The following is a 12,470-nucleotide window of genomic DNA, read 5'->3' as shown; positions in this document are numbered from 1 at the left end:
AGGTGATTGGAAAAACACCTTTTTTCCTAAATTTATTCAAATTACTTTATCTGCATAACTGTATTCGAAGATGTTCAGTAGAACTTTCCTGCTTACCAGCTTACTCATTATGGACCTTACTGTATATACTGGAGTCACAGGTAGACAAGTACCTTAAAGGATGAAGAACACCAAAAATAGTGAGAAAATTTCAAAACATTAAAACAGGAAAAGACCATCATTTCTTCATATAGCAGAAAAACTGAATTTATTTTTTGCCTCATTCTTTACTGAGGAGGATGTTGGGAACATACCCACACCTGAAATATTCTTTAATAATGAAGATTCTGAGAAACTAAAACAAATATCTGTGATAATGGATGATATAATTGATCAGATTAACAAACTAAAGAGCAACAAATCACTGGTACTGGATGGCATCCATTCCAGAATTCCAAAAGAACTAAAACATGAAATTTTGCTAACTTGTTACTAATAATCTGTTAGCTATCATTTAAAATAGCCACCATACTTGAAGACTGGAAGGTGGTCAATGTGACACCGATTTTCTAAAAAGGGCTCCAGGGGGTGATCTGAGAAACTATAAACTAGTGAGCCTGATGTTGGTGCTGGGCAAAATGGTAGAAGTCATTCTTAAAAACAAAATCACTGGCTATATAGATAGACATGGATTAATAGAGAAGTGTCAACATGATTTTAGCAAAGGAAAGTCTTGCCTCGTGTGCCAATCTATTTCTTTTTTTTTTAAAGTGTAAATAAACATACAGATAAAGGTGAGCCAGTCAAAATAATGTATTTGGATTTTCAGAAGGCATTTGACAAAGTTCCCCAGGAGAAACTCTTCTGGAAATTAAAAAGTCACTGGATAGCAGGTACTGTCCTATTGTCAATTGGTAACTGGTTAAAAGACAGGAACAGAGAGTAGGTCTAAATGGTCGATTTTACAAATGGAGAAAGGTCATTAGAGGATTACCACAGGGACTGGTACTGGGACCTGTGATGTTTAACATATTTATAAATGATCTGGAAAAGGGAATGCATGAAAGGTGACCACATTTGCAGATGACACAAAATTATTCAAAGTTTTTTAAACAGCAGCAGATTGCAAGGTACTGCAGAAGGATCTTGTGAAACTAGGAGACAAGACAACAGAATGGAAATGTGTAAAATGGTGCACATAGCGAAAAATAATCCCAATGCTGGGTTCTGTATTGGGAATCACCACCCAGGAAAAGGACCTTGGAGTCCTTGTTGACAATACTTTGTGCAATGGCAGTCAAAAAAGCAAATAGAATAATAGATAATCTGAAAAGAAATGGAGAATAAAATGGAGAAAATATCATATTGGCTTTGTATAGAGCCATGGTGTGACTATACGCTGAGGTAGATCTTCAAAACATACGCATGCGCGTACTTTTGTTCGCGCCACCGGCGTGAACAAAAGTACGCCAGATTTTATAAGATACGCCTCCCGGCACGCCCCCGAACCTAATAATTCCTAACATTTTGTTTGCTTTTTTGACCGCTACAGCACACTGTGCTGTGGTGGTCAAATCTCCCTCCACAATATTCACCTTTTGTGACCTAGGGCCAGCACAGTTTCAATGGGGTCCATCCCCCCAAGCCACCAAGGATTTGGGAGGCACTACGGACTGATTGCAGTGCAGAGATAGTAAGAGAGAGCAGTGCTAACTGTCCCCCTCTCCATCCCGCGCAGGCCATCCTCCTCCCCTAACTGTGTGCACATTCTTCTGGTTTGTTAAAAAATGTTCACACATGAATAAGAAGGGGTAATGCAGGGACCGTCAGCCCCCCTCTCTTACAGGCCAATGCAATATAGTGTGCTCAGCCTAGCGCATAGCTTGATGCGCGTTTTGGACGCGCTAGAATAACTCCCAATGCAATAATAGGATTAGCGCATCCAAAACCCGGGTCCAAACCAGCGCCTAGCTAATAGCACTCATCACAAGTAAATGCCACGTAGATGAGGCTATTAGCTAGTACCCCGATGCAATAAATCACTGTGCGCCCCACACACACATTTTAACCCGCAAAAATCAATGCCAGCCCCGGAGCTGGTGTTAAATCTTGACGCGCCCAAGTCTCAACAAAACAGCCAAAAAATACTGCTTTTCTGTGGTTCCCCTGACTTAATATCATCACGATACTAAGTAGGAGGAACCACAGAAAGCAGCATCTTGAAAAAAAAAAAAAGTCTTGACAGCAGACAGATTAGGAGCGTTCATTTTCCTAACCTGCAAAGCCACATCTCCTGGGCACCCGATGCCAAGAATGCGCTAGGGACGCACAATTTATCCCTAGCGCATCCTTTTTAGCGTGGCACCTCTTTTAACATATTTATTATTATTATTTTTTATTTTATTTTATCACATCGGGCACTCAGGAGAGGTGGATTGGGCGTGTGTTAGGAAAACGGGCACTCAATGCGCTTGCTCATTTTCTACATGGTTTTATTGTTCCCTATGATAATTCTGCTTCTGCTATGCCTGGGTGTGGGAGGACAGAGAGCAGATTATGAGAATGAAGAACTGGGGATGAATGCGGAGGGAGAAATAAATAAATAAAATAATAGGCCACCCATCATTAAACCATCAACAACTAGAGCTGAACACTTTGCTATTATCAGCTTTCAAAGCTTAAAACTTGTGGCTGATTTAAATAATTGCATTACTGACAGTTTGCTTGCAGCCCCTTCTCTCTAAATTGCTATGCATTGACAGACAATATCTGTGGCAGGTGGGGTATGGCATTTTGTTAGGAGCATTCAGCACAGTGCAGGGTAAGTAAACTTACCAGAAGAAAATTAATTGATGATGCCTTGAGGTGTATTTTCACATCCTCTAGGAATTCGTACACTGCAATCCGATTGGTGGCATCCACCACAATGCTGCGGCAGAGAAAGCTGAAATTGGAAGTACATATTCAGTATGCGTTTCCATTTACATGCTGTCTACATCCCCTTACTGTGCTGTTAGCTACTGGGTCTCTCTAAGGCTTCACACCAGTACTGAATTAAGCAGCAAATCCCACAGCTGTTGTTGTGACAGTCATCCTAAAGGCCAAGATTGTGGGCAAGGATTTATCATGTTGATCAGGAAAACAGAAAAATGTTGTTACTGATGGCATTCAGCATTAAGTTGCTGTTTGATGCATGTACTTAACTTGAGAACAACTTTCAGGAAGTGCTTTCACTGCCTTCAGGAAGTGATGAAATCTTGAAAAATATTGGGAATTTAGCCTTTGTCTATCTGCCCAAAGTGATGCATAAAGTTATTTTAGCTGAGCAACACAAGGTGATCTCTGAATTTTCTGGTTGTTGGGTAGTAATGAGACTGCAACACTGGGGAAGGCAGTAAACTGAGCAATGGCTTGATGTATTTTTCTAGATATCTGCTAATTATTGTAGGTGCAACGAGATCTATAATTGGTCACTATTCGGCTAACAAAGTTAGCTGAATAAACTTATCTGGCTAGCTCTGCAGGAATATTCAGGTGCAGGTGCAACTCTTTGACTGTCCTAAAATTACCCAGCTATATCAACTGGAAAACACTGAAAATCAGCATTTATATGGCAAAATTAGCCAACTAGCCAAATCCACCCCAGAAAACCACAGGCATATCCCTGAGTTAGATGGATAAGCTTTCAGCCAGATAAAATGTTATCCAGCTAAATTTGCCGCTGTCAGCACAACAGGATTTTCAAATCACGCTATTTAGCTGGTGTTGCGCCCGTCGGTCGCAGACGGCTGCGATCTTTGTTGCTTACCTCCTTTTCTCCTACAGCACCGAGTCTAGGGAGGATGGCCACCTCCGCTTCCACACGCCGACCTCCGCCTGGGATGGTGTGGGCACTCCCGGCAGCCATCTTGCATCCGGGGTAACCTAGGGCACGCGCGCACCTGCCTCCTTCTTGTATGCATCATGGCAGGAACTTTAGGGGCGTCCCCACCGCATGATGTCATCCGCTTACAATATTTAAACTCAGCTGACTATCCAAGCTACCAGTTAGCAAGGATTCCTGTCCTGCTTAATTCCGCCATTCTGGGACTTCACTTCACTGTTCCTGTCTAGGTGATCTCGGTACCCGCTCCTCGGGGGCCTTGTTGCACCTAGGGCTATCCGCTCCTCAGAGAGCCATCCCTACCTGTCTCATTTACCTTTCAGTGAACTTAATCACCGTTCCTTGGACGACCCTCCAGTGCTCCTGTTCAGGGTCTCCTCGGTGCCTACTCTACAACTGGCTTCCTCTGACTTTGAGTGAGTACTGGACCTACTCTTCCTTCATCAAGTAGATTCTCGGGTTATCCCGCTCTGCAGACCACTACCGGATCCATACTGTCTTGTGCAACCATTACCACCGGCGTCCGGCCTACCCCGCGCTGCAGGCCACTACCGGAGATCGCCTGCACAAAGCTTAATCAAAAGAAGGTATTCCCCAGGTTACCCCGTGCTGCGGGCCACTACCGGATCTGTACTATCTTGTGCAACTTCCAGCTTCAGTCTCCGGCCTATCCCGCACTGTGGATCACTACCGGAGACCATCAGCACAAGTCTCATCTAAAGGAAGTATTTCCCGGATTACCCTGCTCTGTGAACCACTACCAGAGAAGCCTGCATGCAGGCTATTTACTTGGACTGAGTCTATTAACCCGCTCCTCGGATTATTCTTGCTGCATAATACAGCTATTGCTTCTGTTGTCTATCACTGCTGAGATCCCGCCTGTCGTGGTGAGTCCCCACTGGGCTCCTCACTATGGGTGGAGTCATCTCTTCCACCACCTAAGGGCCCACTGCCTAGTTTAACACACAGAACGTAACAGCTGGCTAAGTGCAAACTTAGCTAGGCTAATGACACTGAATATTGGCCTTTCAGTGTCTGGGAAAAGTATAAAAAGCAGGTATCTTCAGTTTTTATCGATGTAGCAGCCCAAAGCTTGGATACCATCTTGGCACTACCACCACACTGGCTTTGCCTACAAAATACGTTTAGTTTTTCATTTAAACAAAATATATTCACAACACAATTTTGTAAGTGCTTCTTGCTCTGGGCACAACAGCAATTGAACATCTAGTTTATGCCTGAGCTTGCAATATGTCATAGTGTATGTCAGTGGCTTGCAAAAGCATTTATTAAGCTAAATATTTTCCCCTCTGCTAGCAATTTGTAAGTAAAAAGGACAAATGATGACATGTAAATAACTCTTTGCAGTCCTTTTGTTTGTCAGTCACAGAAGAAATGCCTAAGGGTTGAAGCTAGCAGATGTTCATTTGAAAAAGTGTAATCAACCTTATTTAAGATGGTTACTTGAGAGTTGTAATTCCTTTTGAAATTTTAATAAATGGGGAAGATGATATCTTATAACTGCAAGTTGTGACGATTTTGGTCCTACCAGCAAAGTTATCTATTGGCCAGTGGCGACACTAAGTAGACATTACTGGAAAAGGCAGATACTAGAATTTATTACAATCAATTTTTCTCATTTGGCCTATGAGATACTGGTTATATTTGAAATGACAAATGATATATCTTTGAATCAACACTTACATAAGTGATAGATTAGTTATTAATTTTTTGTAGTCAATAAAAGCAAAAGATTGAATACTCATGATCCTTAATTTTGTCTGAAGTAAAAATCTGAGAAGGTGAGATTTGTGGTTTTTCTGTAATAACATATAAAATGCTAATTACTTAATTTTTAAATGATAATAAATTCTTCTTCTACTATAATGCCATGTGTTTCAGTTTCTTATAGAGCATAAGACTCTTATAAGGTCATTCATCAAAATGCGTTATGGCGTTAACTCATGCGATAATGCATTAATGCATGCATTAATGCCATAACGCATGCAATGATAGCACTATCACATGGCGCAAATGCACATTTTGGGAAGGGGCAGGATTAGGGAGGAGTTTGGGCAGGATTTATGAAAATGAGGGGAAATATTGCACCGTGCAATAGCATAACGCATGCTATCACACGGTTGTAATGCCGGAAATGACTACACTTTTTTCCTGGCATTAAGCTGTGTGATATGACCAAAATGGCCGTAACGCAAATCCCGATACATTTTTAGAATTGCATTTTGGCCATTTCTGGGCTTGGGAGAGGAGACGGAGGAGGAGTGGAATAGAGAAGGAGAGAGAGAGAAAGCGCCTCAATGAAAGGACATATTAAACCATCAGATAGGACAGAGGAGATGCCAAGTCTCCAACACTCTTCATTTCACCCAAACATTCAACAGGACTGTCAGCAACAGTGAAAAAAAAGAGGAAAAGAGCAGCATAAAAAAATAAACAAATCACGCAGCTTGAACTTCTGCTCATTAAGAGAAAAATTGAAGCATGGAAGGCCAGCAGACTAAAAAGGGTTTACAAATTCCTGCAGTGTATAATGAACTATAGCATTTTGAATTCCTGCAGAGATAGATAAATGCTTGACTTTCCATACTCACCTATATTTGCAGCTGTAGATGCTTGCTTTAGCCTCAGCAACTGATCCGGAGCTATGGTCTATGTCTACAGTAACAATGTATGCCCGCTCATCTTCGTTGGCATATTCTATAACTACTACATAGTGGCCAACTCGTGGCACGTTCAGTTTCAGCTGGAAGTCAACCTGTTAAGGAACAGTCAAAGGACAAGTTGGGTACTCTTCATGATCACGAAACTGCAGCCACCAAACACATACATTCTGCATTTCTTCAACATTTTCAGTGAGTAAAAAGAACCAAAGAGAAGAAAGGATACACATAGGGCAGTACCAAAAGAAATAAAATCCACCTATGTCTTTATTCAGATCTAGCAATCAAAGGCCTGTTATAGTCATGAAAATAAACAGAAGCAGGTTCCTAGCTGTTTAAGAAGACCCGTTCACGTCTGTGCTTAGGGCTTAGTTCTGTGCTGGCAGAAGACAAAACGTTTTGCTTATTTTGCCAGAGTGGACTGCAGGTGGAGTTGCCTCATTTCAGCTGCTGAATTAAACAATTCTGTTGTAACTTGGTTTTATGCCCATTCTGTTCTGAATGCACATTCCTTGGGAGGAAAGGGTTGTTGCTTTAACTGTTGGTGGCCAACATGCAGCCACAAGGACAGAGCTTCTGTGTCTCTGTTTTGTATTCTCCACAAATGGAGCTTTCCTACGGGGGGCCGCACCAGTGATGGAGGTGCCCCAACAACTGCTTTTCAGGAAAGCCACTTCTAGCCAACAACCACGTCTCAAACGATCACATCCAAATGCTTGCTTCTGTTTGGCCTTTTGGTTTGTTTATATTCTGATAGCCTAGTGGTTAGAGCAGTAAGCTATAACCCAAAGAAACCAGGGTTCAAATACAGTAGATATTCTTTATGACCTTGAGCAAGTCAAGACACCCTCCATTGCCTCAAGTACAAACAGGTATTGTATGCCCTCTGGAGACAGGGAAATATCTTTAGTACGGGAATATAATCCTCTCTGAAATATCACAAAAGGTAGAATATAAATAATAAAACTAAAATTTTACTTTAAAAAAATTCTAAGCAGTAAAAGTTCGATATGTGTTCTGAGTCTAATCACATAGCTTCAATTCTGCAAAATTCTTGTGCTGCATGAATGGTCAAATATCTGGAGACGCTGGCTCTGTGACTATTTATTGCACACTGAAGAATTGATATTGGGAGGTCAAGGACATTTGGCTCATCCCCACAGAGATTTACTCCTGTGCTCTGCATTTTGCACCATTTCAAATATAACAGGCTAAAGGCAGAGGGGTTCTGTAATAACTTGTTTGATGGTACTCTGCGGATCCAAGACTCCTAATGGTAATTACCTGGAACATATCCCTGCAAATAAGAAGCTATGGAATATAGGGCGTGGGGCCACAGTAATTACTAGTGTGGAATACAAGCAATTAATGAAATAAATATTCTTTGCAGTTGCCTGTGCGGTACTTGGGATCTCAAAGCAATGCATTCTTCATTCAAAACTTAATATCAGTGGACATCATAATTTAGCATGAAAAGTGATCCACTGCATACACTGTAAATATTGATACAGAAAACGTTTGGGAGATACTGTAGCTGATCAACCATAGTGAAATTCTTCGTAAAGTCCTACCCGCCAGCACCATTAAAATGGTGAAAAAGTATATATACTGAAGATGGGTTTACTGTATCAATATTTATAAATTAAAGAAATGTTTTACCTTTTACCGTGGGATGTTACTTTTGGAATCTTTTCAAATGAATTATGCCTCAGGCAAGATGAGATTTCTCCCACTTACGGGTAGATTTTCAAAGGGTTACGTGCGTATCTTGCATAGGCTGCCGGCGCGCGCAAAGCCCCGGGACATGCGTAAGTCCCGGGGCTTTCCTGGGGGGCGTGTCGGGGGTGTGTTGCGGCTGGCGCGTCATCGTGGGCGTTCCAGGGCAGGGCCGCAGGCGTGGCTCCGGCCCGGGGGCGTGGCCGTGGCCTCCGGACCAGACTCCAGATTGGAACATGGCGCGCCAGCAGCTGGCCCGGCGCGCGCAAGTTACACCTGCCTTGGGCAGGCGTAACTTTTGGATTAAAGGTAGGGGGGGTTTAGATAGGGCCAGGGGGGGTGGGTTAGGTAGGGGAAGGGAGGAGAAGGTGCGGGGGGGGGGGGTGGAAGGAAAGTTCCCTCCGAGGCCGCTCCTAAATCGGAGTGGCCTCGGAGAGAACGGATGCAGGCTGCACAGCTCGGCGCGCGCAGGCTGCCGATTTTGGGCAGCCTTGCGCGCGCCGACCCCGGATTTTAACAGATATGCGTGGCTACGCGTGTATCTATTGAAATCCGGCGTACTTTTGTTTGCGCCTGGTGTACGAACAAAAGTACGCGCGCGCGTAGTTTTATAAAATCTGCCCCTTAGTGTCTTTGGGGAATAATGCTCAGTGCGCTACCAGGCCCCTGCTCCTCTCATCTTCTAGTTAACTGGCTGGAGCCTATTTCTGCACTACTGTGGGGAATAGGATCACCCTTCCATTGACCAAATGGTTCCCAAAATCAGCGAGGCCATTCAGAAACCAATGATCCAAAAATATCTTGGGGGGGGGGGTGGGGGGGTGGAATTTCAAAGGGATATCCGTGAGTAACTGCAGAGAACACCTTTTTAAAAAAACACCCTCAGCCCTCTGTGAGGAAAGGTATGCATGTTGCTGAGTACCTGCAGGAAACAGAGGTAGCACTGGAGGTGAGGGACTGGGGGATGGGCCTAAAATACTGCCAGCATGAGGATTTCATTTTGAAATCTCTCGTGCCCATTTTCCATGGCTTTACCCCGCAAAATGAGCACATGCGAAGCACGGGGCTTAAAGGCTCCCTGTCGGTACTGGCCGCCGTGGATTATGAAAGGGAAGCTGTACAGGGAGTTTCCCTTTTAAAATCAGATACAGGTACCAAATACCCATACTCTGAAAGTTATCCTCCTTATAGGTCTCACCAAACCTGTGTCTTTGCTTCATGTTAAAATTAAGCTGCTTATTTTCAGACAGATAATTCTTTCTCCATTCCCAGAAAAAAAAAAAAAAAAAGCAAGCACGGCAAGACATTTCCACTTTAGAATCACTGATTTCTAAATAGGCCCCTGCAGATGCAAGGCACTTTGCATCATGGAGTTAGAGCGGCCTAGTGCCATTTGGGACTCCCTTGGTCAATCTGGTTTTCAGGATATCCACAAGGAATATGCATGCCATATATCTGCATACAATGGAGACAGTGCATACAAATCTTTCTCATGCATATTCACTGTGAATTTCCTGAAAACCAGGTTGGCTGGGTGGATCCTAAAGACCAGATTGAGTACCATGGGCACAGTGGTTAGGGAAATGGGCTAGGATTCAAGAACCCAGAGTCTAAATTGTGCTACTGACACTCCATCTGACCTTGGACAAGTCATTATCTCTCACTGCCTTAGGCACCCCACTTACAGGCCGATACAGTACATTGCGCTCCGGCGGAGTGCACTGTAAACCCGCATTTCGGCACGCGTTTCGACGCGCTAGCTTTACCCCTTATTCAGTAAGGGGTAATAGTGCGTTGAAAACGTGCATCCAACCCCCTTGAAACTAATAGCGCCTGCAACATGCAAATGCATGTCGATGGCCCTATTAGTTATTCCCGCGTGATTCACCAAGTAAAATGTGCAGTGAAGCTGCACACTTTACTTTCAGAAATTAGCGCCTACCCAAAACTCGCTGACAGCCGCCGCTCCTGTCAAAAAAGAGGCGCTAGGGAAGCGCTAGTGTCCCTAGCGCCTCTTTTTACTGTGGGCCCTCATTTACATGCTGAATCGCGCGCAGAGGAGAGTGGCCTGTGCGCGCACCGGGAGAGCGGGCGCTCGTCCGCTCTCCCACGACTTTTACTGAATCGGCCTGTTAGATGGTAACTTTTACACAGCTGAGTGGGCGCACATGCACGTGCGTATGCTGGCTCGTGCCAGTGGGCGCAGCCATTTTATAACATTCACATGTATACGCATGCATGATATAAAATAGGCTATGCGCATGTACGTATGCACGCAAATCTATATGGATGCACGCATGTGCATGCAAATGCCGCCTCTACTGCTTAAGTGGGGGGATTTTAGTAGATGCACACCGACGCAATTACCACTTTCCCCAGTTCGTTCCCAGTTCGCCCAGGTAAAAGATAGGACTTCCTAATCCCCTTGTTAACCAGCCTACCTTTTACACTGTTAACCCCAACCATTAAAACCCCACTAATCTCTTTACTTTTTTTTTTTGTTTCGGGCTTACACGCTATCCATAGCAGAAGCAAAGTTATGGGGTAGGGGACCCTGACGTGCGCATAAATATTTACACGCAGATTTCATTGAGAAATCGGGGAATGCCCATGCCTTGCCCAGACCACGCCCTGCCCCTTTTTTTGCAAAAAAGGTTTTGTGCGCGTTCCAGGAGATAACACACGAATGCGCGTGCTTTTTAAAATCCGTGCGGGTGTGTGCCGGCCTGACTCCTGCGTGCATCTCCCGGCTTTGGTGCACGTAGAGCTTTTAAAGTTCGCCTTTCAGATGGTAAGCTCTTTAGGGAAGGGACTTGTATATGCACATCATTTGTTGCAGAGCACTATATGAATAAATAGCAACAGTTTCTCGCCTGATTGAGCAAGAATTCCAAACTATCTCATTAGGTTTTTCCTATTTTTTAACAGGTGGGCTACTCTAGCCTCTGTAGCCTTGAAAATTCACAGATGACCCAGTATAGCAACTTTGCTTCTAAAGAGAAAACCTTTTCCTTTCTTTCTTTCTTTTTATGAAAAGATGAACTGCAAGTTGGATCGTTTTCCATTTTTTCACGGGGAATGGCAAGGACTTGTATTGCCTTCCTGCCACGGTGAGCACCACGGAGGTGCTTTTACCTTTACTCATCCTACTAGAAGCAATTCTGATAGCCAGGGTTTTCTGTACTAATATGCTCCAAAATTATATTTTAAATCAGTTCCTTTTTATTCCAAGTAAGATACAGCTAAAGTGCTTTGGCACTAGAACATCACCAACTGTTTCTCAATCTGTGCAATTTTTAAGACTTCCTTTCCACTCACTGCTGCTGTTTCAGGGATGTGGCACAGATTATTTAGATGCTTTTTTTTTTTTTAAACCTAGTGTAAATAGCTTCTGCTAACAGCATGAGAACGGCAGTACCTGTCTGCCGCTGACGTGTGCCACCACGGGAAGCTTCGGGCTTAGCTGACGCAGTGGTATCTGCTTTCTCCGCCCATTCTGTGAAAAGTATGCACCCTCAGCAGCCAGGCCACAGGAGAATCGGTCCATAGGCAAGTGCTGATAAAGCAAGCAACTGTAAGGAGAAAGAAAAGGACGGGGACACATTTAAAAAAAATAAAAATAAAAAATTGATTTTTGTATTTTTTTTTTAAACCTTTCTTTATTAACTTTTTAACAAATGATAACAGTATACAGTAAACAGTGTACAGTAAACAGGGAGCAACCCCCCCCCCCCCCCGTGTCCCCATCTCAAGCAGTAACCGCCACCTGCCACTGTCAGGTGAGCGGTAGTTATAAATGCGCATTCCTCGGTGTTCCGTTAGAGTCTCTGTAGGTATATGTGGTAGCCCTGGTAATAAGGTCCCTTTTTGACGCAGAAAGTGACCACCAATAGCAGTTCCACACTGCGTGGCACGTCCTGTGTGTCCCCGTCTCGTGCGTCGCTGCCGTTAACAGCTCATGAATTAATAACTTTTCCAGACGTGCCTGCCATTGAGCTCCCGTGGGCCGGCGTTCAGAAATCCACAGGTGCATGATCGTTTGGGCTGCAATAAGCAACGCCTTCTGCAAGAAGAGATGATCCAGATCCGACATAGGGTCCAGAGTTTCCGTGGCTAAGCGCAGAAGGCAAACTTGTGGGGTCCTAGGGATCCGAATCTTCAAGATCTTGTCCAGTTCATCCAAGGCCTCACCCCAAAATAGAGTCACTTGT

The 12,470-nt window shown here is 43.9% G+C and overlaps 1 protein-coding gene across 1 annotated transcript in view; it reads right to left on the bottom strand.

Moving 5' to 3' along the window:
* Positions 1–12,470, bottom strand: part of LAMA3 (laminin subunit alpha 3) — a 469,061-nt gene that overhangs the window by 188,158 nt on the left and 268,433 nt on the right. The window contains 3 exon segments of the mRNA XM_029591143.1: positions 2,815–2,923; positions 6,475–6,638; positions 11,678–11,831. Coding sequence (XP_029447003.1) covers positions 2,815–2,923; positions 6,475–6,638; positions 11,678–11,831 — 427 coding nt within the window.

Source organism: Rhinatrema bivittatum, chromosome 2 (genome assembly GCF_901001135.1).
Source record: "Rhinatrema bivittatum chromosome 2, aRhiBiv1.1, whole genome shotgun sequence".
NCBI classification, from domain to species: domain Eukaryota; kingdom Metazoa; phylum Chordata; class Amphibia; order Gymnophiona; family Rhinatrematidae; genus Rhinatrema; species Rhinatrema bivittatum.
This window is presented reverse-complemented; position numbering and strand designations above follow the sequence as displayed.